Here is a 27736-nt window from a genome sequence, read left to right on the forward strand (position 1 = left end):
TGGGGGCCGGGGTGGGGGGCAGCCCGGGCGGGGGCCGTGGCTGGCTGCCCGGCGGGGGTGCTGCGGGCGGGCCGGGAGAAGCGGGCTGTGCCAGCAGCAGGCGCTGCCCTGAATGCTAATGGCAGCGGCCGGTCCTGCCCGTGTGAATGGGGCCGGGGCTCTGCCCGGGGAAGCGAAAGACTCTGGCCCCGGAGCGCAGACACCTCGCCCCGCAGCTTCCCGGGGCCCCGGAGCAGCCGGGCATGGCCGGCCCCAGTCCTGCCTGCAGGGCTCCCCCAGAGCAGCTGGGAGCTCAGAGCACCAGAGGGTGCTCTCCTGGCGGGAGGGGACATCTGGAAAGGGGGGGCTCTGGGAACTCCCCTTGTCTGGGCGGAGGGGAGTCCCCATCCCGCCCCCAGCAATGCAGGACCTACAGGGTTATTATTTACTTGCATTGCCCCAGCCACTAGGAGCCCTAGCCCTGGACAGGACAGGGGCTGGCTGGGTCCCTCGGCTGGCTTGTCCCATGTTCCTCGGCCAAAGAGCCCAAACCCATCCTGTGGCCGCAGCTTTGTAGGCTGTGTGAGTTGCCAGGGTGGCTGCGGGGCTCTGGCGTGGGTGTGTGCCCCCGGCCATGCGTGTGTCCCCGTGTGTTCTGCATGCGTGTCCGTGTGCAGAACTAGCCCCGGGACGGTGCAGCTCGGAGGAGCTCGGCTCAGACTGGCTCGTGCAGAGTCCTTCGAGAAATGTACGGAGCAGATAAAGTTTCATACAAGGCAGCATCGCTGGCAATAATGGGCAGGAGTTTTCCAAGCCCCTTTCTTTGCCAGCCCGGGGAGGGGCTGCTGAGGGGCAGAGCGGGCGGTGGGGCTGTTGGGTTTCTCCTCTGTAGAGCACTTGGCTGCCAGGTTTTCTTTTTCCTTGTGACTGACTTGCCTCTAAAGCCAGCTCCGGATAATGGCTTGTGTCCCTTTTGTCTGAGAACCTCGGGAGAGCCTAGGGGGCGGGCACAGATGCCAGTCAGTAATAAACAATCCCCACCAGTCTATGGGGCAGAGGAGGGACGGCCAGCCGGCTCTGAGGGATTGGAGCTAGGAGAATGGAGAAGGAAATAAGCCAAGGGGATTTCAGGCTGGAGCCCAGGAATGATCTCCTATGGAATGGAGTGTCCAGCGACATGGTGCAAGCCCCCTCGCTCCATCACTTAAAGCTTAATTGAGCTGAGCCCTGGAGAAGAGACTCATAGGAGCAATGTGACCTGCTTGAGCGGAAGCGGGATGGGCTGGATGGTCCAGTGGGGCTTTTCCAGCTCCTAAATTCTCAGGGTTAGCCCCTGTCTCCCACTCCCAGGGGACGTCGCTTGGCTGGAGCAATGGAAGTTGGAGACAGGTGAATCCAGCATGTCCTTGCTGAGCTTTGAGGCTTGTCTAGGGTTTTCTTCCCTGTGCTCTGGCCCAGGCCCCACCCCCACTGGTCCTAGTTTCACGGCTATACATGTTTTCATCCCAGAGCTCAAGTCTGCATGAGATTTAGTTACAGTGAAAGTCCCTGGGCTGGGATGTTCCTCACTAGGCCCAGTGGCTGCCTGGGATCACAGCTGTGCCGCTGAGCTCTGGGGAATTGTCCTGTCTGGCATAGCATGCTTGAGTGGGAGTTGAGGCAGCTTGCCCTCTTCTCTGGACCACATAAGGGGAATCCAGTCCCCCGAGGCTTACCAGAACCATGGCTGAACTAAGGCAAACTTTCAGCTGAGCCTCCCCCTCAAAGAGCCGGGATTATAGTGCCCATGTCTCTCGCTGATCAGTTAGACGCCGGGTACCAGAACTCTGTTGTTTGGCTGGAATTTTATTAACTGCCAAATTCAAACTCAGCTGGACAAAAGCCTGGAGTTCTTACATGTGACATGTGCTCCTCTGAAAGTGACCCGGCAACGGTGCTGTGGGGCTGCACGCTTCGTGTCAGACGCGCTTGGGTTACAAGTAAGAAGCTGTGGGTGTTTCTTCCTGGCGCCAGGCCTACAAACCCCACCTGGAATCTGAGACAAGAGCAGGGCTTGTTCCTTCCCGTTTGTAAGTGCCTGTAATAAAGGTTCTGCAAGCAGAGCTGTAGAATCCTAGAAGTGTGGGGCTGGAAGGGACCTCGAGAGGTCGTCTAGTCCAGCCCCCGTGCTGAGGCAGGGCCAAGTAAACCTAGACCAGCCCTGACAGGCGTCTGTCCAACCTGTTCTTAAACACCTCCAGTGACGGGGATCCCACAACCTCCCTGGGAAGAGGATGCCAGGGCTTAGCTAACTTTATACTTAGAAAGTTTTTTCTGCTATCTAACGAAAATCTCCCTTGCTTCAGATTAAGCTCATTTCTTCTTGTCCTTCCTTCAGTGGACATGGAGAACAATTGATTGTCATCCTTTTTATATCAGGGGGTAGCCGTGTTAGTCTGTATCCACAAAAACAACGTGGAGTCCAGTGGCACCTTAAAGACTAACAGATTTATTTGGGCATAAGCTTTCCTGGATAAAAAACCACTTCGTCAGATGCTTTTTATGACAGCCCTTAACATATCTGAAGATTTATCAGGATCCCCCTTAGACTTCCTTTCTCAGCACTACACATGCCCCATTTTTTAAACCTTTCCTCAGGGGGCAGGTTTTCTAGAGCTTTTGTTAGTTTTGTTTCTCTTCTCCAGACTCGCTCCAATTTGTCCACATCTTTCCTAATGTGCAGGGCCCAGAACTGGACATAGGGCTCCAGCTGAGGCCTCCCCAGTGCTGAGTAGAGCAGGACAAATTATCTCCCGTGTCTTACATACGCCACTCCTGATAATACACCCCAGAATGCTATTAGGCTTTATTGCAACTGCATCACATTGCTGGCTCATATTCAATTTGTGATCCACTGTAATCCCCAGATCCTGTTCAGCGGTGTTACTGCCTAGCCAGTTGTTCCCCATTTTGTTTTGATTTTTCCTTCCTAAGTGTAGTACTTTGCATTTGTCTTTATTGAATTTCATCAGGTTGATTTCAGACCAATGGTCCAGTTTGTCGAGGTCATTTTGAATTCTAACCCTGTCCTCCAGAGTGCTTGCAGCCCCTCCCAACTTGGCGTCATCTGCAAATTTGATGTGTGTGCTCTGCACTCCGTTGTCCAGTCATTAATGAAAATATTGACCAGTGCTGAGCCCAGGACTGACCCCTGTGGAACCCCACTAGATACGATCTCCCAGGTGGACAGGGAACCAAGTGCCCAGGGGCCCGGGCAATTTAAAAGGGCCCGGGGGTCCCCAGCTGCTGCTGCCAGCAGTGCAGTGGGGTTAAGGCAGGCTTCTTGTCCGCCCGCGCTCCGTGCCACTCCCGGAAGCGGCTGGCACGTCCTGCGGCCAATGGGAGCTGCAGGGGCAGTGTCTGCAGCCAGCGGCGTGTGGAGACCCTTTGGGCCCCCCGCCTGGGAGCCGCTGCCGGAGGGGTGAGCCAGTCGCTTTCAGGAGCCGCCCGAGGTAAGCACCTACCCCCGATCCCCTCCTGCACCCCAAACCCCTGCCCCAGATCTAGAGCCTGCTCCCAAACTCCCTCCCAGAGCCTGACCCCTTACCCCCTGCCCCAGCCTGGGGAAAGTGAGTGAGAGTGAGCAACGGAGGGAAGGGGGATGGCATGAGCAGGGGGCGGGGCCTCAGAGAAGGGGCAGGGGCGTGGTTTCAGGGAAGGGGCAGGGCAATAAGCGAGGCAAGGGTCTTTGGATTTGTGCGATTAGACAGTTGGCACCCTACCGAGCGGGCATGTGGAAGCCCTGGCTGTGCCGGAAGAGCCTGCCCAGCACCGCCCAAATGTCAGCATCTGTGCATGGGGGCCCATTGACTGTTCTGCCCTGGGGCCCAGAATTGCTGTCAACGGGCCTGGAACCAGTGATAACTACTCTTTGAGTCCGGTCAACCAGTTGTGCACCTACCTTACAGTAATATCATCTAGCCCACGTTTCCCTAGTTTGCTCATGAGAATGTCATGTGGGACAGTGTGAAAAGCCTCACTAAAATCAAGATCTATCACATCTACTGCTTCCCCCAGCCACTAGGCTAGTAACCCTGTCAAAGAAGGAAATTAGGTTGATTTGGCATGATTTGTACTTGGCAAATCCATGATGGATGTTCCTTATCACCCAGTTATCGTCCAGGTGCTTACAAACGGATTGTTTAAAATTTGTTCCAGTATCTTTCCAGGTATAGGAGTTAGGCTGCCTGGTCTGTAATTCCCCAGATCCTCTTTGTTCCTGTTTTTAAAGACAGGTCCTGTGTTTGCCCTTCTCCAGTTCTCTGGGACCTCACCCATCCTTCAGCAGTTCTCAAAGATAATTGCAAATGGTTCTGAGATTGCTTCAGCTACTTTCTTTAGTACCCTGGGATGAATTTCATCAGGCCCTGCTGACTTGAATCCATTGACTGTATCTACATCTCCTTTAACCTGATCTTTCCCTAGTTTAGCTTCCTTCCTTCCCCTCTCACAAATCTTGGGAGACAGGCCAGTCCTTGCCTACAGACAGCCCCCCAACCTGAAGCAAATACTCACCAACAACCACATACCACACAACAGAACCACTAACCCAGGAACCTATCCTTGCAACAAAGCCCGTTGCCAACTGTGCCCATATATCTATTCAGGGGACACCATCACAGGGCCTAATCACATCAGCCACACTATCAGAGGCTCGTTCACCTGCACATCCACCAATGTGATATATGCCATCATGTGCCAGCAATGCCCCTCTGCCATGTACATTGGTCAAACTGGACAGTCTCTACATAAAAGAATAAATGGACACAAATCAGATGTCAAGAATTATAACATTCATAAACCAGTCGGAGAACACTTCAATCTCTCTGGTCACGCAATTACAGACATGAAGGTCGCAATCTTAAAACAAAAAAACTTCAAATCCAGACTCCAGCGAGAAACTGCTGAATTGGAATTCATTTGCAAATTGGATACTATTAATTTAGGCTTAAATAGAGACTGGGAGTGGCTAAGTCATTATGCAAGGTAGCCTATTTCCCCTTGTTTTTTCCTACCCCCCCCCCCCCCCCCCGGGACGTTCTGGTTAAACTTGGATTTATGCTGGAAATGGCCCACCTTGATTATCATACACATTGTAAGGAGAGTGGTCAGTTTGGATGAGCTATTACCAGCAGGAGAGTGAGTTTGTGTGTGTGGTTTTTGGGAAAAAAAAAAAAGGGGGGGGGTGAGAAAACCTGGATTTGTGCAGGAAATGGCCCACCTTGATTATCATACACATTGTAAAGAGAGTGGTCACTTTGGATGGGCTATTACCAGCAGGAAAGTGAGTTTGTGTGTGGGGGGGGCGGAGGGTGAGAAAACCTGGATTTGTGCTGGAAATGGCCCAACTTGATCATCATACACATTGTAAGGAGAGTGATCACTTTAGATAAGCTATTACCAGCAGGAGAGTGGGGTGGGAGGAGGTATTGTTTCATGTTCTGCGTGTATATAAATCTTCCCACTGTATTTTCCACTGAATGCATCCGATGAAGTGAGCTGTAGCTCACAAAAGCTCATGCTCAAATAAATTGGTTAGTCTCTAAGGTGCCTCAAGTCCTCCTCTTCCTTCCTCTTGTCATTAATATTAATTGTGTTGAATATTTGGTCACCATTAACCTTTGAGTGAAGACTAAAGGCATGAAACACCTTGGCCTTCTTGATGTCGTCAGTTATTAGCTCTCCTGCCGTTCCTCTCCCAAACTAGGACCCGGCCTACACTTAACATTTACACTGACATCGCTCCATTGCTGAGGGGTATGTCCTCAGGGACCTGCTCTGCCCCCATTGGCCTCCTGCTCCTTCACACGCTGTGGAACGGGCTAGCCTGCCTCTTTAAGGGCCAGGAGCTCTGGGGCTTGCCAGCTCTGTTTGCTCAGCCCCACCTGGGCCATAATTAGCTTTCTCTCAGCGGGAGAGGCGGAAGCCCCCAAAAAGTGTGCGGGGAGTGCCACGGGTGCCCATGCCCGCACCATGCTGTGCTGCACTGTCCCTCGAGACCCCGCCCCTGCACCGCCCTTTTCCCCAAGACCCCGCCCCACCTCTTCCCACCAAGCCCCTCCCCACTCGCTCCCCTCCTCCCCTCCCTCCATCACTCGCCCTTACGGCCGGCCGGTAAAAAGTGGGAGGGTAAAGCCCCCCCGTTCCAGCGCCCCTGTCTCCCAGCCTAAGGGGGCTGGACTAACTGGGGTCCGGTGGCAGCCTGAAAACTGGGGCCTCCCAAACCGGCTGTGAAGACTCAGGCCATGCGTATGCTACGGGCACACCGAGGCTCCGCTGCTCTGGCACCGTTGTGTGGAAGTTTCCGACCGCGCCGGCAGGCTGTTTCCGTCCCTGTAAGTAACCCAGCAGCTAAGAGGCAGTAGCTTGATCGGCAGAAGTGTTCGTCCACTGACCGAGCCCTGTCTACCCTGGGGCTGAGGGCGGCATCGCGGGGTGCGGGTTTCATACCCCTGAGCCCTGCAGCCACATCGATCTCCACTGGAAGAGTGGCCCAGGCCTCGGTGTGGGAGGGGCCCGGCACAGAGCAAGCGGGGCTGGCAGAAGGCGGGCACGCCCAGGAAGTCAGCTGGGAGTCAGCGCTCTGCCCCCAAGTGGGGAGAGTTAAAGGGTGCCCGGGAGGCGGGCTAAAGAGGAGCCCAAGGGGGCAAACAAACTCTTGGTTTGTTTGGACTTCTGTTATCCTGGAAAGGGTTAAATGTTAGTTATTGACTTGGCTGGGGGGGGCTAAGTGCTGGCACAGACTCCACCCTGTGTGGGGAAGCGGGGGGGGGGGGGGGAGAGGGGTCTCCCACCTCAGAGGAGGAAGTTGAGGCAGGGAGGGCCTGCAGCACCATGACAGGGCAGCCCTGTCCCCTTCCCTCTCGACTCCCTGGGCAGCCTGGCTGTCTCTGGAGGGTTTCCACAGGCGCGGCTGACTGGAACTCACTCCAAATGCTGGCCCGCAATCGGGCACGGAGGGGCAAGGCCAGAGTTCCCTTTTTTTGGATCCTTTGGGGGCACTCGGCACTGGGACGGGCTGGGCCCAAAGGGCCTGCTCCGTAGTTCACTGGAAAGCCCCCCATTGAGGCCAGTCAGTTTTTGATCAGGCCCTACGAGGGGGAAGGTAGGTGGGTTTTACAGGGTTCTTGTCCCCAGCACCATTAACCTTTAGATGTAAACCCCGCTGGGGTCATACCCAAGTAACTCATACGCGGGTGACGGTATTGCCCTCTAGTGGCTGCAGCCCGCAGGCAGGACAAAGGCTGTACCACGGCTAGAGCGAGGGGCGTGCGCTCTTTGCAGTAGACCAGGGGGGGCCAACCTGCGGCTCTGGAGCCCCATGCGGCTCTTCAGACGTTAACATGCGGCTCCTTGTACAGACACCGACTCCGGGGCTGGAGCGACAGGCGCCAACTTCCCAGTGTGCCGGGGGGTGCTCACGGCTGAACCCCTGGCTCTGCCCCAGGTCCTGCCACCGCTCCACCCCTTCCCGGCCCTCCCCTGAGCCGGCTGTGCCCTCGCTCCTCCCCCGTCCCCCCCAGAGCCTCCTGCATGCTGCAAAACAGCTGATCAGTTGGTGCAGGGAGGGAGGGGGAGGCGTTGATCAGCGGGGCTGCCGGTGGGCGGGAGGCGCTGGGGGCTGGGGAGGAGGAGCGGATGTGGGGGGGCTGCTGATGTATTACTGTGGCTCTTTGGCAAAGTACATTGGTAAATTCTGGCTCCTTCTCAGGCCCAGGTTGGCCACCCCTGCAGTAGAAGGATGGGGTTGTATCCCTCCCCTTTCCAGGCTGGCTGTCGGCCACTCGACAGGAATTCCTGCGGGCCCCAGGTGCTCAGGGATGAGCTAATTATGGAGGCTCTGCCTGTGTTACAAACTGTCATGTTACCAGTTTATTGCTGGATCGATTTCCACTTCCTCTTGGAAGGCGGGGGCTGGGGCTGCTGCGGTCCAGCTTCTCGGAGCAGCACCAGGGAGGGGAGGTGGCCTGAAGTGTCCCGGCTCCGGAGCTGGGAGCCTGCCTACGGAAAGGCTTCGCACCCAGTAACAGATCAATATCCTTAGATGTACTGAGGAGGCAGCTTTGGGGGATTTGCTTTAAAATCTAGGACTATCTGTAAGGCAGTCCTGGACTAGGAGCAGTGCTGCTTGGGGTCCTGGGTGAACCAGTCTGGACCGAGTAACTCAGCTTCATCCCACTACACCTGCCCCTTTCCCACCTGTGTAGCACCCGCAGTATCCCCCTCGCTCCGGGGTGCTGCACCCTCCAAATACGTGCAGGCTCCTAGCAGGCCACTAAGGTCTCTTCCCCCAATTAGCCATTCTCCCTCCCCAGGACGCAGCCCCTCCAGCCCCAGCTCTTTCCTGTAGCTCTTCCTGGTCTCCCTCAACTTCTCAGGAGCTGTCTGCTTGCAAGGCACCCAGAACGTGAGCCTCGACGTCCCCGTCGCCCCCGGCTGCGTGTCCTTGAGCGGGCTGGGCCGTGTGAGCCCTGGCACCCACCGCGCACAGCCAGCCAGAGCACACAGTTGCGATGGCTTTCCGTGTGCGATCTCTCTCCAGGCAGCAGCAGCAGCCACACAAAGGGGCTGTCTTTGCGGCCCAGGCCCGCTTGCCAGCAGCTGCCAGAAGGGGCCGGTTGGATTTCAAGTCCTTGGACCTTTGCAGCTTTTCCCTAGTAACTGTTGCTGAGGTTCGCAGAACAACATTCGGGGAGGGCTCCCTGCCGGCCGCCCGCCCCTGGCACAGGCTGCTTGGAGAGCCGCGGCCCTGGCATCCCAGACGCTGGTCCCGACGGGCGCTTTGGGAGGCCATGGACCAGACAGCCAAGGGCTCAGAGCAGAGCAGCGGATGGGAAGGTGGGGAGAAAAGGGGGGTGGGTGGAGCCCTGGGTGAACCAGCTGAGTTCTGCCCCTTTGTTCCCAAATGAGTTGCCTGCTGAGGTTTTAAACCAGACCAGCGTCACTGCGGGAAAAGGCGACGTGGGGACGAGTCTCCCAGCGTCGATCGCCTCTGGTGTGTCACTCGTGACCGGGGGAAAGACGGATTCCTGACCCCGAGTGTGTCCCAGCCACTCCCCAGAGAGCACAACTCGGGTGTTGGTGCAGTTGGTGTATTGAGAGCAGGAAGACAGCAGGCTGGACGGACACACAGACGCTTGAGACGCCTTAGTCCTTCGGGAGAGGAAGACCTGTTAGGTCCCATCTAGTCCATCTGCCCCAGGGTCGGGGCAGGGGGATCTTTTGCTTACTGTTAAGGTGCCCCCTCACTCCAGCAGTGGCAGGATGGTCCCAACATCCCTGGTGGGGGGAGGCGTAGGCTGTGTTTTCCCAGGCGGGGGGCAGCGGGAGGGCAGGCTCATTCCCAGATGTCTTTGTTAGTAACTGGGTCTCTTCCAGTCAGGGTTACCTGAGCTGCTCCAGAAGTGCAGTGATTAGGGTCTGCACTGAGGACACCAGAGACCTGCTTCAAGTCCCTCCTCTGGCACAGGCCTCCTGTAGGACCTTGGTCACGTCACTTACTCTCCCTGGGCTTCCATTCAGAATCTGCACCACCCTGCTTCACAGGGTGGGAGATAAATATGGTAACGACTGGGAGGTCCTGAGGGGACGGGGCCCAGCTAAGGACCTTGGAGAGGATGGAGAGAAAACTTAGCTCAGCTTTGGGCCCAGTGAATGGGGGTGGCCCTGACAACATTGTATCATGATAGTGGCATTACCTGCACCAACTGCGAGCTGCACAGCGGAGCCTGCATGCTTTTCAAGAGGTGCCGCTGACGTCCCTGGCTTCACCTCGCACTTGCTGTGTGTGTGTTTGTGCGCACATACAAAGCCGCAGGGACACATTTTCTCAGGCCTGCTTGATTTCTCACCCCTTTTCCGAGCCCCTGCTTCAGGCTTTGGGCTCTTCCACCCAACTGGGCTTGAGATCTGGGTCGCGTCAGCCCTGGGGCTGGACAAACCTGACTCCGCAGAAAATGCCGGCAGTGCGAGTGAGAGTGCAGTCTCCTCTCGGCGTAGATACAGAACCAATGCCCCAGTGCGGTGCGAGGGGGCGCTGTGCTGCAATGGGGGGGATGGCTCAGTAGGGGGCGCTCTCCCCCCGGTGTCGGTGCTGAGCCCCATGCCCCAGTGCGGAGCGAGGGGGCGCTGTGCTGCAATGGGGGGGATGGCTCAGTAGGGGGCGCTCTCCCCCCTGGTGTCAGTGCTGAGCCCCATGCCCCAGTGCGGAGCGAGGGGGCGCTGTGCTGCAATGGGGGGGATGGCTCAGTAGGGGGCGCTCTCCCCCCGGTGTCGGTGCTGAGCCCCATGCCCCAGTGCGGCGCGAGGGGGCGCTGTGCTGCAATGGGGGGGATGGCTCAGTAGGGGGCACTCTCCCCCCTGGTGTCGGTGCTGAGCCCCATGCCCCAGTGCGGAGCGAGGGGGCGCTGTGCTGCAATGGGGGGGATGGCTCAGTAGGGGGCGCTCTCCCCCCTGGTGTCGGTGCTGAGCCCCATGCCCCAGTGTGGAGCGAGGGGGGCGCTGTGCTGCAATGGGGGGGATGGCTCAGTAGGGGGCGCTCTCCCCCCGGTGTCGGTGCTGAGCCCCATGCCCCAGTGTGGAGCGAGGGGGGCGCTGTGCTGCAATGGGGGGGATGGCTCAGTAGGGGGCACTCTCCCCCCCGGTGTCGGTGCTGAGCCCCATGCCCCAGTGCGGCGCGAGGGGGCGCTGTGCTGCAATGGGGGGGATGGCTCAGTAGGGGGCGCTCTCCCCCCGGTGTCGGTGCTGAGCCCCATGCCCCAGTGCGGCACGAAGGGGCGCTGTGCTGCAATGGGGGGGATGGCTCAGTAGGGGGCGCTCTCCCCCCGGTGTCGGTGCTGAGCCCCATGCCCCAGTGCGGCGCGAAGGGGCGCTGTGCTGCAATGGGGGGATGGCTCAGTAGGGGGCGCTCTCCCCCCGGTGTCGGTGCTGAGCCCCATGCCCCAGTGCGGAGCGAGGGGGCTCCGCAGGGGGGCGCTCTCCCCAGTACCCCAGCACGGCACACGGGGGCGCTGTGCGGCTGCAGCTGCTCTAACGAAGCAAGCCCGTGGCCGTGGGCCGCGCCGTGGGCCGCGCCGTGGGAGTCGGCGGCTCTGCCCCCCTGGCCCCAGCTCTGCTTTCCCGGCGGAGCTGTGGAAGCGCTCGGCGGCGGGGTTTGGTATCAATAAAGTTGTCGCTCCAGCTGGGCTTTGCGGCTGCTGCATCGGCTATTTAATCTGAAGAAAGAGGCGTTGCCAGGGCAACTTGCCACTCTTGGCAGCGGAGACCTGCTCACCCGCCGAGATTGGCGGGGGGGATATTCCCCGAAACGGCCTCGTCGAAGGGGCAGCTCCAGGCAGGTCTGCGGGGAGGGAGGACTCGCTCTCCCTGCTCCGGCATCCCCGAATAGCCCCAGTTCACCTGCGATCGATCGATCGACGGAGAGAGAGGCCCGCGAGCCAGGCGCCCGCACCGGTCCCCGGGTGCAGCACACGGCCCACGCCGCAGCCGCAATCAGGAGTTACAGGGGTCTGAGCTGAGTGGGAAATTGGTCTGGGCAAAAATGGCTTTTGGGCTGGGTGTTTGAGATCCCGTCTGCCTCCCCTGTTCAGTGTCGGGGAATCATATTTCTCCCTCCCCGGGGAGTATTTGGGACCAGCCCTGGGGTTTTCACAGTCCCGCCTGCCCCCCTTTTAAAGGTGGCGTTGGGCTTCTCCTGGCAGCTGATGGAACGATTGCGTTGAAATCACCATTTCACGCACAACGTTCTGGTTTGAAGAGCAGTGTAAAGGGGACCCCCCCGCCCCCCATCCCCAGGCCCGGCAGCTGGTGACCCAGGGGGCTGCTCGCTTTGCAGTCACCAGGCTGCTCATGCTGTCGCCCATGTGGAAGAGTTTGCAGGCTCCGGCCAGGCTGGTGAAAGTGACAAACTGTAAATAAAAGTGACAATTTTCATAAAAGAGCCGGTGACCAAACAACAATTTAGCTCTAATGAGAAGCAGTAACGCGGCAGAGATCCTGGAAGGCCCAGGCCAGAGAACAGTGCTCAGGCGCAGAGAGGTGTAGGGGAGGGGATCAGGCTGGCCGGGGTGCTCAGGACTGGCTGTGTAGGAGGTGCAGGGTGCTGGGGGCAGGTGATGAGGGGGGATCAGGCTGGCCGGGGTGCTCAGGGCTGGCTGTGTAGGAGGTGCAGGGTGTGGGGGCAGGTGATGGGGGGAGGGATCAGGCTGGCCGGGGTGCTCAGGGCTGGCTGTGTAGGAGGTGCAGGGTGCTGGGGGAGGTGATGAGGGGGGGATCAGGCTGGCCGGGGTGCTCAGGGCCGGCTGTGTAGGAGGTGCAGGGTGTGGGGGGAGGTGATGGGGGGGATCAGGCTGGTCGGGGTGCTCAGGACTGGCTGTGTAGGAGGTGCAGGGTGCTGGGGGAGGTGCTGGGGGGGATCAGGCTGGCCGGGGTGCTCAGGACTGGCTGTGTAGGAGGTGCAGGGTGCTGGGGGAGCTGATGGGGGGGATCAGGCTGGTCGGGGTGCTCAGGACTGGCTGTGTAGGAGGTGCAGGGTGCTGGGGGAGGTGCTGGGGGGGATCAGGCTGGTCGGGGTGCTCAGGGCTGGCTGTGTAGGAGGTGCAGGGTGCTGGGGCAGCTGATGGGGGGAGGGATCAGGCTGGCCGGGGAGCTCCGGGCTGGCTGCGTAGGAGGTGCAGGGTGCGGGGGCAGGTGATGCAGGGGAGGATCAGGCTGGCTGCGTAGGAGGTGCAGGGTGCTGGGGGAGGTGATGGGGGGGATCAGGCTGGCCGGGGTGCTCAGGGCTGGCTGCGTAGGAGGTGCAGGGTGCGGGGGCAGGTGATGGTGGGGGATCAGGCTGGCCGGGGTGCTCAGGGCTGGCTGTGTAGGAGGTGCAGGGTGCTGGGGGCAGGTGATGAGGGGGGATCAGGCTGGCCGGGGTGCTCAGGGCTGGCTGCGTAGGAGGTGCAGGGTGCTGGGGGAGGTGATGTGGGGGGATCAGGCTGGCTGGGGTGCTCAGGGCTGGCTGTGTAGGAGGTGCAGGGTGCTGGGGGCAGGTGATGAGGGGGGATCAGGCTGGCCGGGGTGCTCAGGGCTGGCTGCGTAGGAGGTGCAGGGTGCTGGGGGAGGTGATGAGGGGGGGATCAGGCTGGCTGGGGTGCTCAGGGCTGGCTGCGTAGGAGGTGCAGGGTGCGGGGGCAGGTGATGGTGGGGGATCAGGCTGGCCGGGGTGCTCAGGGCTGGCTGTGTAGGAGGTGCAGGGTGCTGGGGGCAGGTGATGAGGGGGGATCAGGCTGGCCGGGGTGCTCAGGGCTGGCTGCGTAGGAGGTGCAGGGTGCGGGGGGAGGTGATGAGGGGGGATCAGGCTGGCCGGGTGTCACGGAGTCCCTGGGCGATGCTCTGGAACTGCTCCCCATGAAGCCAGTCAGGACTCTGGGGCAGTCGCCTTTCTGTGAGCAGCCTGTCTGCAGGACACACAGCTCACACAGCTTCCACCTTCCTGGGTCTGACCTCGGAGCATTCAGCATTCTCTGCCCCTCCGTGCGCTTCCCACAGCAAGTCCGCTCAGGAGGGGCTCCTGGGGAAGCCAGAGGGTCCTGCCCCCCAACTTCGCAGTCAGATGTGACTCTCAGCCAGCCAGTAAAACAGAAGGTTTATTAGGCGACAGGAACATGGTCTAAAACAGAGCTTGCAGGTGCAGAGAACGGGACCCCTCAGCTGGGTCCATTTTGGGGGGCAGTGAGCCAGACAACCACGTCTGCACTTCACTCCATGTCCCAGCCAGCCCCAAACTGAAACTCCCTCCAGCCCCTCCTCCTCTGGGCTTTGTTCCTTTCCCGGGCCAGGAGGTCACCTGATTCCTTTGTTCTCCAACCCTTCAGCTCTCACCTTGCAGGGGGGGAAGGGCCCAGGCCATCAGTTGCCAGGAAACAGGGTGTCGGCCATTCTCTGTGTCCAGACCCCTGCACACACCTGCCCTCTAGGGCTCTGCAATGATCATACACCCTTACTCCACCCCCCTAGATACTTAAGAACTGCCTAGGGGAAACTGAGGCACCCCCACACTATTCAGAGGAAACATTAAGAACAGTCCCACTTCGTCACACCGGGGTGCTCAGGGCCGGCTGTGTAGGAGGTGCAGGGTGTGGGGGGAGGTGATGGGGGGAGGGATCAGGCTGGCCGGGGTGCTCAGGACTGGCTGCGTAGGAGGTGCAGGGTGCGGGGGCAGGTGATGAGGGGGGATCAGGCTGGCTGGGGTGCTCAGGGCTGGCTGTGTAGGAGGTGCAGGGTGTGGGGGCAGGTGATGGGGGGAGGGATCAGGCTGGCCGGGGTGCTCAGGGCTGGCTGCGTAGGAGGTGCAGGGTGCGGGGGGAGGTGATGAGGGGAGATCAGGCTGGCTGGGGTGCTCAGGACTGGCTGCGTAGGAGGTGCAGGGTGCGGGGGCAGGTGATGAGGGGGGATCAGGCTGGCTGGGGTGCTCAGGGCTGGCTGTGTAGGAGGTGCAGGGTGCAGGGGCAGGTGATGGGGGGGGGATCAGGCTGGCTGGGGTGCTCAGGGCTGGCTGTGTAGGAGGTGCAGGGTGCGGGGGGAGGTGATGGGGGGAGGGATCAGGCTGGCCCGGTGCTCAGGGCTCTCTGTCCCCACTGCAGGAGAGTACGTGGAAGGGGTGAGTGACCAGGACGTGCTCCTCATTCACTCCTGCCGCCAGTGGACCACGGTGACGGCTCACAGCCTGGAGGAGGGGCACTACGTCATCGGGCCCAAGATCGACATCCCGCTGCAGTACCCAGGTACCGGGGCCATCGGGGGGAGGGGCTGGGGCCTCTCTCCCAGGCGGTGTCCGAGCTCCGTGGGGCAGCCCAGAAGACAGTGCTCAGCCAGCCCAGCGCCCCTGCTTCTGTGGGGCAAAGGACCCTTCGGTTTCCCAGAGGCGTGCTGGGGCAGTGCCCAGCCACTGGGGGCGGGGGGAGGTGGCACATGGCATCTGGCTGTTGGGCGTGGTGGCGTCTCTGGGGGTCGGGATCGTGGCACCATCTCTAGGAGTTCAGCAGGGGCGCGGCGGCATTGCCGGGAGCTAGGGAGGGACATGGCGGTGACTCCAGGGGCTCAGGTGATGTGTCGGCATCAGGGGCTCAGGGACGTGATGGTGGCTCCGGGGGCTCAGGGACGTGATGGTGGCTCCGGGGGCTCTGGGACATGGTGGTGGCTCCGGGGGCTCAGGGACGTGGTGGTGGCTCCGGGGGCTCCAGGACATGGTGGTGGCTCTGGGGGCTCCGGGACATGGTGGTGGCTCTGGGGGCTCAGGGATGTCGCAGTGGCTCCGGGGGCTCCGGGACGTCGCGGTGGCTCCGGGGGCTCCGGGACATGGTGGTGGCTCCGGGGGCTCCCGGACGTCGCGGTGGCTCCGGGGGCTCCGGGACACGGTGGTGGCTCTGGGGGCTCAGGGACGTGGCGGTGGCTCCGGGGGTTCAGGGACGTCGCGGTGGCTCTGGGGGCTCCAGGACGTCGCGGTGGCTCCGGGGGCTCCAGGACGTGGTGGTGGCTCTGGGGCTCAGGGACGTGGCAGTGGCTCTGGGGGCTCAGGGACGTCACGGTGGCTCCGGGGGCTCCGGGACGTGGTGGTGGCTCTGGGGACTCAGGGACATCACGGTGGCTCCGGGGGCTCCGGGACATGGCGGTGGCTCTGGGGGCTCAGGGACGTCGCGGTGGCTCCGGGGGCTCCGGGACATGGTGGTGGCTCTGGGGGCTCCGGGATGTGGTGGTGGCTCCGGGGGCTCCGAGACGTCGCGGTGGCTCCGGGGGCTCCGGGACACGGTGGTGGCTCCGGGGGCTCTGGGACGTCGCGGTGGCTCCGGGGGCTCCGGGACACGGTGATGGCTCCGGGGGCTCCAGGACATGGCGGTGGCTCTGGGGGCTCAGGGACATGGCAGTGGCTCTGGGGGCTCCGGGACAGGATCTGATGGCATCTCGTTCTCACCACTGCTGGAGGATGACCACAGCTATGTTTGCTCTGGGATCCCTTTAACATCCCACGGCCACATTTCTCTGCCCTCATCTCTCTCTCCTGGCTTCCTCCCTTATGGGGCGCAGCTGGGAACGCTCAGGTTTGACCCCAGCTTGGGGCTCCCGGGCGAGGGTCCCAGCTCAACTGGCCCCTCCATGTCCCTGGGAGTTGCGCTCGAGCAGGTGGGCTTTGGAGTAATGCCCAGGGCACAACCTGGCACATCCCTGGCTGCTGGGATGCTCCTGCACCCCCAGAACAACAGACATTCTGGTACTCTGGGAACAGCGAGACCCTGCCCCTGCCGGCGTGACCTTGCATGCACCGTACGGGCAGGGTGGGGCGCTCTTCAAAGTGGTGTCCCCTGCCCCATACTGGACAGAACCGTGTCCACTTTTGTCTTGGTACCGGCCAAGCGGAACGGTCGGGCGCACGTGGACAATTGGCCAGCCCAAGGTGCGGCATGACAGAGATGGGGCAGGACCAAGCTAGAGCGGAGCAAGGACTGCTGGGTTCCTGGAGTGATCTTACCCTGTCTTTGCCTCAGTTTGCCCAGGTGTGAGCTGCAGCTGTGAGCTCGCCCGTGAAACCAGGGCAGGGGATTGGCGTCTCGTGCTGCCCACTCACCCGAGCACAGCTGGAGGCGTTAGAGGAAAACACCCAAGGGTGCAACGTCACCCGCGTTATTCCTTCGAATTCAGCCTGCTCGGGAGAGACCCGGATCGTATGTTTCTCCGCCGAGGCCCTGGTCACCGAGCAGGCCCAGGAAAGCCCATGCATGTAAAGTGAGAGCTTGTGATGCTGACGGTTTCTGCGCCCCACTGCCGCTCCATGCCAGGGCTGGTCGCCCTGCACAGGGGCACGTCCGTGTGGAGCAGCCCATATCCTGGGGCAGTGGACTTGCCAGCTGGGGGATCAAGCTGGGAACAAGTCTCTCTGTCTGCATTTGGGGCTCGTGTGAACCATGCGACACCCGGAGCTGGACGCAGGAGCCCAGGTTGGGGGAGGCCGACTAGGGGACCCCCACCCCACTTGGTTCTTCAGTCTCTTTCTCCCCTTCCATTGTTTCCCTCCTGTGCTGTCCTAGTATTAACCCTGAACGTCCCTTCATCTCCGGGGCAGGCTCCAGGACTAGCTGGACTTCGCTGTCCCGGCTGAGTCCTTCGAGCCGGCTCCCAATTCCAAGCGAGGGGCTGCAGCTCCCTTTCTCCTGCGTGCAGCCTTCCCTGCTTCCGCCGGGGCTGAGTGTGGCCCCTCGGGGAGTGGCAGCACCCCAGGGGCTGAGCCCATCACAAGCCGAGCGGTGGCTGCAGCCCTGGGGGCTTCGCATGGGTCGGTGGAGCCCCGGGACTTCCCGGAGGGGACCTGTGGAGCTCAGAGAGGAACCAGCGGCACCGTGATGGGTGAAGGGGAACCTGGGGGGGAGCCCAGGTGAGTCAGAGGTCAGGGGTCGTACAGGAAAGTCGGCGCCATGCCGGTGCACGGCTCCGCTCCTTGGCCAGATGGTGTGTGGGGGGGGGGGCATGCTTCGGTGCTGAGATCACTGCAGCCGCCGTGGCGAGCGCCCTAATGCCCGCACTAAGTGCATCCCCCTTGGTAATGAGTCCTGCTGATAAATAAATAATGGGACATGGAGGCGGGGGGGGCGGGGGCGGGGGTGGGGGAGGGGTAATCACCGGTTCCAGAAGGAGACGCGGGGAGGGGGAGCCTGAGAAACGTGTTAACCGGCTTTACTGGGCTCATTCGTGGGACAGCGTCAGCGGCTCCAAACCGGGCCCAGCCGCAGCCCAGGGGCCCGCGGCGCCTCCTGGGGGAGCCCCCCGGGGCTGGGCTCCTGCACCCTGCAAAGGCTGATGGGATTGTTTGTCTGGTCAGGTTACGTGTTTGTGACGGTCACTAGCTTGGGCCAGGCCAAGTGGGTGTGGGTGACCCCCCACCCCGACAGAACTAACGCCCCTCAGTCCCGACCTGCAGCCCCCCAGCTAGCCCAACCCTGGGGTCCACAACAGCTCTGCTGGTGCCCCTCAGTCCCGACCTGCAGCCCCCCAGCTAGCCCAACCCTGGGGTCCCCGCAGCTCTGCCGGTGCCCCTCAGTCCCGACCTGCAGCCCCCCAGCTAGCTCAACCCTGGGGTCCCCCCAGCTCTGCCGGTGCCCCTCAGTCCCGACCTGCAGCCCCCCAGCTAGCCCAACCCTGGGGTCCACAACAGCTCTGCCGGTGCCCCTCAGTCCTGACCTGCAGCCCCCCTGGCTATCCCAGCCCTGGGCTCCCCCCAGCTCTGCCGGTGCCCCTCAGTCCCAACCCAACCTCTCTCTCCACTACCCCAGCCCTGGGCTCCCCCCAGCTCTGCCGGTGCCCCTCAGTCCCAACCCAACCTCTCTCTCCACTACCCCAGCCCTGGGCTCCCCCACAGCTCTTCCGGTGTCCCTCAGTCCTAACCCGCAGCCCCTGCTAGCCCATCCTGGGGTTCCCTGCATCAACTCCCAGCTCAGCTGATGCCCCTCACTCCTGCCTCCTGCTATCCCAATCATGGGCTCCCCCAGGTCTATTTATGCCCCTGATGCACATCCCCCTGCTACTTCCCCAGCCCTCCAGAGGTCAGCCGATGCCCCTCCTGACCCACAGCTTCCCCCCTGCTAGTCCAGTCTTGGGCTGTCCCAATAGCCCTCCCCATAACTGGCTGCATCTCTGCCGTTCCAGTCCTGGACATCCCCCCAACTCTGCTGGCACCCCTTATTTCAAACCTGCAGCCTCCCTCATCACTTCAGTACTAGCCAACCGCCTGCACTGGTCCAGTGCTCCCCAGTCTCCTTCGCCACTCCCCGGGCAGCTAAAATCCCTAGACACGTCACTCTCTGCCTTCCCTCAGTGAACGTAATTACTGCGTGCCAGGCTGTGGCCCCGCCCGTGTCACCGTACCTGGTGAGCTAACAGCGCTGGCGACGGCCACACCCACTGCAGAACTCGGGGAAGTGGGGCAGCGTCACCGACATTAGAGGACACTGCTCTGAGTCTGGGCCCCTGAGGGAGCCTTGGGGACACATGCTGCCCCCTGGGTGCCCCGACCAGGCACGTGGTCCCTGAGCCGATCTCTCCAGGGCTGAGTAAAAGTCGACAGCAAGCGATGCTCCTGGGGCATGGCTGGGGGCGGGAGAGAGCAGCCGTGGGCGGGGCTAGACCCAGATGTGGGAGGAGCCCCCTCACTGTCCCCCTTCACACCTCGCCTGAGGCCTCTCCTTTGCCAACGAGGTCTACAGAGCATGGCATGATGGGCGGGGCAGGCGGTGAGCCGAGACCACGGCGCCTCCGTCCGGCCCGCGTTGTCCCGCCTTGGTCTGTAACCACTTGTCACTTGTCTTCGCTTGCCAGCGCTTTGCGGGTGGCGACCAGCGTTTTGTCCCATGTCTGTGCAGCGCCCAGGCCTCAGCGGGGGCCACTCAGCACAACTCTGCGCCCTGGAGGGTGACACTGATTGACCCCAGCTGCCCAGCTGGTCCTAGGGGGCCAAGCTCCAGGGATGGAGCGGGAGGCTCTGGGGCACCACATGTGCCGGGGTGATGGCGGGGCCTTGGCCCGTAGGTCTGCAATGCTTCTGCCTGCAGGGCAGCGGGCCCGTTACTCTGCGCCGGTGGGTGGGAGTGGGAAAAAGGAAAAAGGCCGCCCCTTGCTCTCTCCCATTCCCTTGCATGGAGCGTGGCTCGGACCTCGGCAGGCGTCCCCCGGTCCAGGCACTTGGAGCCGCTCTCCTTTGGAAGAGATCTGAGTCTCACACACCCCGGGGCGGGGGTGACACCCAGAGGGCAGGCCATGGTGCCGTTACGGAGCCGACCGCTGATCTCCGCCACTCTGGGGTGAAACTGGAGAGTCCAGGGAGCTCCTGGGTTTATGCCAAACGCAGCGATAGCAGGATCCAGGCTCCAGGGATGCCAGCTCAGCCCCATCAGATGCTGCACGTCTCCGGGAAGCTACGTTACCGAGCCGCACAAGAGCAGGGCCGAGGGTTTCAGTCCAGACGCTCTCTCTGCACTGCAGCCTTCCCCGAGGCAGCACACACCATGGGTGGGACTCTAGGGTGGGTTCCGTTCCACGCCTTGCCGGGAACTCACCGGCTGATGCTGGGCAGGGGTCTGCTCCCCTGTGTGCGAGGTGGGGCCCGGCGAGGCGTGTGCTCTGTAACTGCTGAGAACTCGGGACCCCCAGACTCTTGGATGAACCGTTGCCCTGTGTCACAGGGTCTCCAGGCGATGCTCTGGAACTGCTCCCTACGAAGCCAGTCAGGACTCTGGGAGTGGATGGGTCATTACACAAAGTAAAACTATTTCCCCATGTTTATAACTCCCCCCCCCCCCCGCCCAATCATGTGCCAGCATGTGCAGGGCAAACAGCTCACACGGCTTCCGCCTTCCTGGGTCTGACCTCGGAGCATTCAGCCTCCTCTGCCCCTCCGTGCCCTTCCCACAGCGAGTCCGCCCAGGCGGGGTCCTGGGGAAGCCAGAGGGTCCTGCCCCCAACTCCGCAGTCAGACGGGACTCTCAGCCAGCCAGGAAAACAGAGGTTTATTAGACGACAGGAACATGGTCTAAACCAGAGCTTGTAAGTGCAGAGAACAGGACCCCTCAGAAGGGTCCATTTTGGGGGCAGTGAGCCAGACAACCACGTCTGCACTTCACTCCTCATCCCCAGCCAGCCCCAAACAAACTCCCTCCAGCCCCTCCTCCTCTGGGCTTTGTCCCTTTCCTGGGCCAGGAGGTCAGCAGATTCCTTTGTTCTCCAACCCTTTAGCTCTCACCTTGCAGGGGGAAGGGCCAGGCCATCAGTTGCCAGGAAACGGGGTGTTGGCCATTCTGTGTCCAGACCCCTGCACACACCTGCCCTCTAGGGCTCTGCAATGATCATACACCTTTATCCCACCGCCTAGATACTTAAGAACTGCCTAGGGGAAACTGAGGCACCCCCCACACTATTCAGAGAGAACATTAAGAACAGTCCCACTTCGTCACACCCTGCCGTGATGGTTTCAGAGAACTATCCCCAATGACTCCAAGATCTCTTTCATGAGTGGTAACAGCTAATTTAGACCCCATCATTTTATATGTATAGTTGAGATTATGTTTTCCAATGTGCATTACTTTGCATTTATCAACATTGAATTTCGTCTGCCATTTTGTTGCCCAGTCAGTTTTGTGAGATTTTTTTGTGGCTCTTCACAGTCTGCCTGGGACTTAACTATCTTGGGTAGTTTTGTATCATCTGCAAATTTTGCCACCTCACTGTTTACCCCTTTTTCCAGATCATTTATGAATATGTGGAATAGGACTGGTCCCAGAACAGACCCCTGGGGGACACCACTATTTACCTCTCTCCATTCTGAAAACTGACCATTTATTCCTACCCTTTGTTTCCTATCTTTTAACCAGTTACCAATCCATGAGAAGACCTTCTCTCTTATCCCATGACAGCTTACTTAGAATCATAGAATATCAGGGCTGGAAGGGACCTCAGGAGGTCATCTAGTCCAACCCCCTGCTCAAAGCAGGACCAATCCCCAATTTTTGCCCCAGATCCCTAAATGGCCCCCTCAAGGGTTGAACTCACAACCCTGGATTTAACAGACCAATGCTCAAACCACTGAGCTCTCCCACTTTGCTTTAGAGCCTTTGGTGAGGGACCTTGTCAGAGGTTTTCTGAAAGTGCAAGTACCCTGTATTCACTGGTGACACATGCACGCACCGTCCAGCTGGCCACTTCTGTGCACAGCTCAAGGGGCCAAAGCACAAGGGAACAGGATTCTTTGCAGGTGTGAAAAGGACACCACTTGGTGCACCTGGAACCACTTCCATCCCATTGTGCACATGGGACATGCTCGCCTTCCATCTGCACGCACGAGAGCAGGGGTGGGGGCGTTTGTGCTTCCAGCTACGGCCCGGCCTCCAGCCCCTTCTCACTAACGTCCGTCTTTATTGATCTGATTGATCTGCTCAGTGCCTGGGAAGCACTTCTCACAGCCTCGCAGCGTGGGTCTCATCATTCAAACGCATTGACCGGTGCTCGCTGCTGTTAGCCAACGGGAGCGCAGAAAGAGCCGGCGGTCACAGTGCCCGGCCGAGCTGACAGGCTGCACTTGGGGCCTGGCAGATCAAGGCAAGGGGATTCCAGAGAGACGAGTCCCGGCCTGCCCACCCCACAGCAGCCCCAGATGTACCCCCAGGTCAGCCCCAGCAATGCTGCTGAGCCCCGCTGTCAGGATGGGACTTGGGCAGAAAAAAGCATTCCCATTGTCACGGAGTGTGGGGGAGTCCAGGCCCTGCACCCCTCTTCCTGGGATTCACTGAGACTCTCAGCCAGCCAGTAAAACAGAAGGTTTATTGGACAACAGGTTTCAGAGTAACAGCCGTGTTAGTCTGTATTCGCAAAAAGAAAAGGAGGACTTGTGGCACCTTAGAGACTAACCAATTTATTTGGACAACGGGAACACAGTCCAAAACAGAGCTTGTGGGTACAACCAGGACCCCTCAATCACGTCCTTCTGGGGGAGCAGGGAGCTTAGACCCCAGCCCTGGGGTTCCCTGCGTTCCTCCACCCAGCCCCAAACTGAAACTAAACCCACCCAGCAGGTTCCCTGCTGCAGCCTCCGTCCACATTCCTGGGCAGAGGTGTCACCTCCCTGTCCCCCTCCTGGCTCAGGTGACAGGCTCTCAGGTCTCCCATCCCCAGGGCACATTCCCAGGTCAACACCCCCCTCCCTGCTGAGTCACAACCTCACATCCTTCCCCTGCATTTAAACCACATGGCTTGCAACCAGGAGGAGGCTGATTAGCCAGTGCGAGGAGACCGAACTGTTACCCCTTTTCAGGGTGCGTCGTAGCACAGAGGGGTTTGCCCTCTCCAGCCCCTTCACTGACATGTGGTTCTGGCTCTGTCCCTCGGGAGGCCGGCCAGTCAGTATCATTCCCCCGATTTACAGAAGGAGAAACTGAGGCTGAATTGGAGCCTTGTCCAAGGTCACCCAGCGAGTTGGTGTCAGAGCAGCGATTAGACCTGAGGTGCTTCTGACTGCCCATCCTTTGCCCTTACGAGGGCTCCTCACGTGGGTCAGCAGAAGGGTTTGAACCTGGGACCTTCAGTGCTAAAGGCAGGCCTGTCAACTGATTGAACTCCAGGGCTGGCTTGGTTACAGAAGCTTGTCTTCCTGCGTGGTCCAGGTGCTAGAGGAGTAGGTGACGAGGTGCATCAGACCTCGCCGGGCCTTGGAACGTGAACCTCGCCTCTGGAGGGTTCTTCTCTTCAGTCCCTCAGATTCCTTTGGGCTCGTGGTGTTCTCCTCTGTCAGATGTGTAATCTCGACTGCACGTGCTCCTCCAAGTCTGAACGCTCACCCTTTGCTAGTGAACTCAGTCTAGCCAGGTAAAAACCTCACCTGTCCCTCTTCTTCCTTTCAGGACAGAGGAGAAAATCCTGGGGGATCACTGGTCATTTTACAGGCAGATTTGACAGCTCTTTTCTATTGACTTGGGGTTGTGGGCGATACATGAAAGGGGTCTCTTCTCAGAGAAGTTATTGGGGCTTGTAAGGGGGTTGGCGTAACATGGTGTTTGTAGGATTGGGGCAACTTTATAACATTTAGGACAGCTCAGTTTGGCCTTTTCTCTTCTCTTCCCCACCCTGTTGTGGGGATTCTTTTCGCGGTGGAGCTCCCGGCGTGACACTCTGCTGCAAAGCATGCTGGGAAAGCAACAACAATGAAAACGTTCGCTAATCAAATGCATCCCAGAGGGGCTTGGTTTGTAGGCAAAGGAGAGTAAAGCAGCCGGAGGAGCTTGTCAATAATTCATCATTCCTCAAACGTGCAAATCCAGTGCCTGAGTTTCTGAGCGCTTTCCACCCTTGGCTATGAGGAAAATGCCGGTGTTCCTTCCCATAGGTGGCCACTCCCACTCCCCCAAAAGGCCCCACCCACTTATTTTGAGTCCTCCCACCTAGGCGCATCTTGCTGTCGCAGTGAAAGTTCATGGCAGCACAGAGTGCGACATAGCAAAATAATTTGCAGACGATAAAAAACTTCTCAAGATAGTTAAGTCCCAGGCAGACTGCGAAGAGCTACAAAGGGATCTCACTGAACCGGGTCACTGGGCAAAAAAGTGGCAGATGAAATTCAGTGTTGATCAATGCAAAGTAATGCACATTGGAAAACGTAATCCCAACTCTACATATAAAATGATGGGGTCGAAACTAGCTGTTACCATTCAAGAGAGAGATCTTGGAGTCACTGTGCAGAGTTCTCTGAAACTAGGGTGACCATATTTCCCTATGTGAATACAGGACACCTGGTAAAATTACTCGTATGCAAGTGAGTTCAGCAGCAACCAATCAGACTGGGCAGGACAAATGTTCAAATTAACATCAAGTTGACTGAGCCCCTGTTAAAAAGAAACCCTGTGTAGTTAGATTCTTTATTTACCTTCTTATCTTTAAGGCTTTAGGGTTCACACAGGGAGGGGTGATACCCCTCCTCCCCCACACACACAGGGAGAGATGACATACACACACACTCCCATACACCTCTCTTACACTGGGGGTAATCGACTGATCCAACACTCCCTGCCTGGCGCTCTTCACCCTCCATGCCTGACTGGGAACGTTGGGAATCATTAAGAAAGCAATAGATAAGACAGCAGAAAATATCATATTGCCTCTAAATAAATCCATAGTACGCCCACAGCTTGAATACTGCGTGCAGATGTGGTCGCCCCTTCTCAAAAAAGAGATATTGGAATTGGAAAAGGTTCAGAAAAGGGCAACAAAAATGATTAGGGCCCTGGAACGGCTTCTGTATGAGGAGAGATTAATAAGACTGGGACATTTCAGCTTGGAAAAGAGACAATTTAGGGAAGATATGATAGAGGTCTATAAAATCATGACTGGTGTGGAGAAAGTGAATAAGAAAGTGTTATTTACCCCTTCTCATAACACAAGAACTAGGGGTCACCCAATTAAATTACTAGGCAGCAGGTTGAAAACAAACAAAAGGAAGTATTTCTTCACACAACACACAGTCAACCTGTGGAACTCCTTGCCAGAGGATGTTGTGAAGGCCAAGACTATAACAGGGGTCAAAAAAGAACTAGATAAATTCATGGAGGGTTGGTCCATCAATGGCTATTAGCCAGGCTGGGCAGGGATGGTGTCCCTAGCCTCTGTTTGACAGAAGCTGGGAATGGGTGACAGGGGGTGGATCACTGGATGATTCCCTGTTCTGTTCATTCCCTCTGGGGCACCTGGCACTGGCCCCTGTCGGAAGACAGGACACTGGGCTACATGGATCTGTGGTCTGACCCAGTCTGGCCGTTCTGATGTTCTTGTGTGTTATGTTCCTGATCGTGCCATGCCCAGAGCAGCCCCTCCTGCGGAGATCTCATTGCTCCCATGGCAGAGCCAGCCCTTGCTTTCCCATTAGTGACGGGCAGGTGCATGTGACTCCTGGCAATCCGGCGGGGGGCATCCTCGCAAACAGAGCCAGTGGCCCGCGGGTTTTGTTTCGCGGCTTCTGTGTGGGACTGACCCTGGGGGCAGGCTGTGACACATGACCTAGGAGCGGATGGCGCAGCTGTTACCTTGGCCTGGGGCGAGCCGGGTTTGCTCCGGGTTATGGGGTTTCCGATCTGCCCAATGGCGCATCACAGAGCCAGGTGCTCGCCCTAGCTGTGGTGCTGGGGCCAGGCAGGGTCACTCAGCCTTAGCTTAACTGGTCACTGTGAACTATGGGCCTTTTACTCTTGACTTCAGTGGGAGCAGGGCTAGGCCGATGCAGAGTGCCTTTGACCCCTGCTCCTCCCAAGTGATGTCTGCAACCACATTAGCCCCATGCAGCATCTCCCTGGACATACGGCAGCTCCACGCCCGCAGCATTCACTAGGGCAAGGCGTTGCCCAGGCCCCTGAGTGGGGAGGGGTCAGCGGGTAACGCAAGCTGGGAGGGTCTGTGACTCCCCAGCTCCCCAGCCAGCCGCTCACTCCCGCAGGCCACCTGCCTCACCTGCCTGGGCCCTGTCCCTCTGGGTTGGTGGTGCATGCAGCAGCTGTTGCAGTCCTGGGCAGGGAGGGAGGTGAGGGGCCGCAGCCAGCCCAGAATCTTTGCCGGATCCCCACGGACGCCAGTTGTTTACATTTTGCATTTCACTTCTCCTGGGGCAGTGAGGCTGGGCTGGTCAGTTTCACGCCGGGTTTATCCTCCCTGTGACTTGCTGGTACCATGGCCTGATGCTGCTCTTGTGTTTGGGTCTCCAGGAGGACGGGTTAAGCTCAGATCCCTGCAAACCTTTCTGCCACTCTGGCTCAGTCGTGTCTCTTAGAGACCAAAGCTGAATCCACACATAGAAAAGTTTTTAATTGCAAGGCAATTTAGCCCTCAACACCCTCCCCCTCTTCCTCCCTTTAATCCTGGGGGAAACCCCCCTTCCTCCGCTGCACATGGAGGTTGTTTTCTGTGCCCACGAGGGAGGACCCATTTTAAAACAAGGCCTTGCTCTTTGCCAGCTGGCTGATAATTGGTTCCAGCCAATGGACGGACATTGGCTGTGATTGCATGAGAATCATTAATAACCGGTCTCCCCCCCGCTCTGGTGCTAGTGGAGGTGACGGGGCTGGGCTGGGGCCTGCAGCACTTCGGGGCAGGCAGGAGTTTACCCCAAAGAATAGATCCCCGAGGGGTTTGATTACTGTATTTCCGAAAACAGCTTGATGCCTCTAGCAGGCGTGCCTGGTGCTGGGGAGCTGATGCCGTGGGCCGGTGGCCCAGACCCACATGTGCGAGTCAGGACTCCTCTGTGTACCCACATTCACTGAGACCAGCAAACTCATTCCACGTGTGACTAAACCGGGATTTGAACCCAGCCCCCTGGCAGAGAAAGGCTGGGACCATCAGCCAGACATTAACCTTCCCAGCCCTGGGGATGTTCCAGCTTAGCTGGGCCAGGCTGGGACCTCTGAATCTGTGCAAGGTGGGTGGGCTGCGACTCAGCCAGGGCTTGGAGGTCGTCGGTAACCAGCAGAGCCCGGCAGGAGAGGGTCAGAACCCGGGGGTGGGGATCAGTCTCTCCCCTCGGCCAGTATGGTCCGCACATCCGAGCTGGAGTTCGGCCCCAGCTGTCACCCTCCACCCCGTCCCCACCGTCCATCCCCGGCATGCGAGCCCCGCTCCCCCAGCACGGTTCGTTCCTGACCCTCTACGGGAAACCCAGCAGCCGTGTGTTTATGTGCGTTCCCCCTACGGGTGGGGAAGGCCGATCTGTGGATCTCTGGGATCCTGGCCTGGACACCAGAGGGGACCAGACCCGGGTGGTGATGCTGGCTGCTTCCCCTGGGAGGTGGATCATGGACTCAGGAGTGGGTGTGAAGATGGGGGCGGGGCGGGCAGGGAGGGAGGCCCCCTTCTGGTGGCTCCAGCCCCCCAGCCGCGATCCCCCCATACGCATGCCGGACGAAGGGCGGTTGCTCTCGCGCGTGGCTGGCAGCGGTGCTGGGTGGCCGGTGGCTGCCGGGCTCAGGGGCAATGCGGTGCCAGAGGGGCTCTGCCCGTCAGCCACCCCCGGGGCCGGGGCTCTGGGCTCTGTTAGAGGGGGCAGCGTGGGGAGGGAGCGGAGCAGGCCGAGGCAGGGCACAGGGACCCCCCCACGCAGCCCGTCGGGGAGCTGCGCCGGGGGTGGCGGGCTTGGGAACGGAGCCGCATGCAAGCGGTTTCCATGGCA

At 59.6% G+C, this 27736-nt stretch overlaps 1 protein-coding gene across 3 annotated transcripts in view; it reads left to right on the forward strand.

Annotated features, from left to right (window-relative positions):
* Positions 1-27736, forward strand: part of GAREM2 (GRB2 associated regulator of MAPK1 subtype 2) — a 45875-nt gene that overhangs the window by 493 nt on the left and 17646 nt on the right. For 2 of the 3 annotated variants that reach the window (XM_048846058.2, XM_048846057.2), the window contains exon 2: positions 14643-14783. The exons of the other annotated variant lie outside the window; for it this stretch is intronic. In XM_048846058.2, the coding sequence (XP_048702015.2) occupies positions 14643-14783 (141 nt within the window). The remainder of the gene's footprint in view (positions 1-14642; positions 14784-27736) is intronic. 3 annotated transcript variants of the gene reach the window in all.

This window comes from Caretta caretta, chromosome 3 (genome assembly GCF_965140235.1).
Source record: "Caretta caretta isolate rCarCar2 chromosome 3, rCarCar1.hap1, whole genome shotgun sequence".
In the NCBI taxonomy this organism is placed as follows: Eukaryota; Metazoa; Chordata; order Testudines; family Cheloniidae; genus Caretta; species Caretta caretta.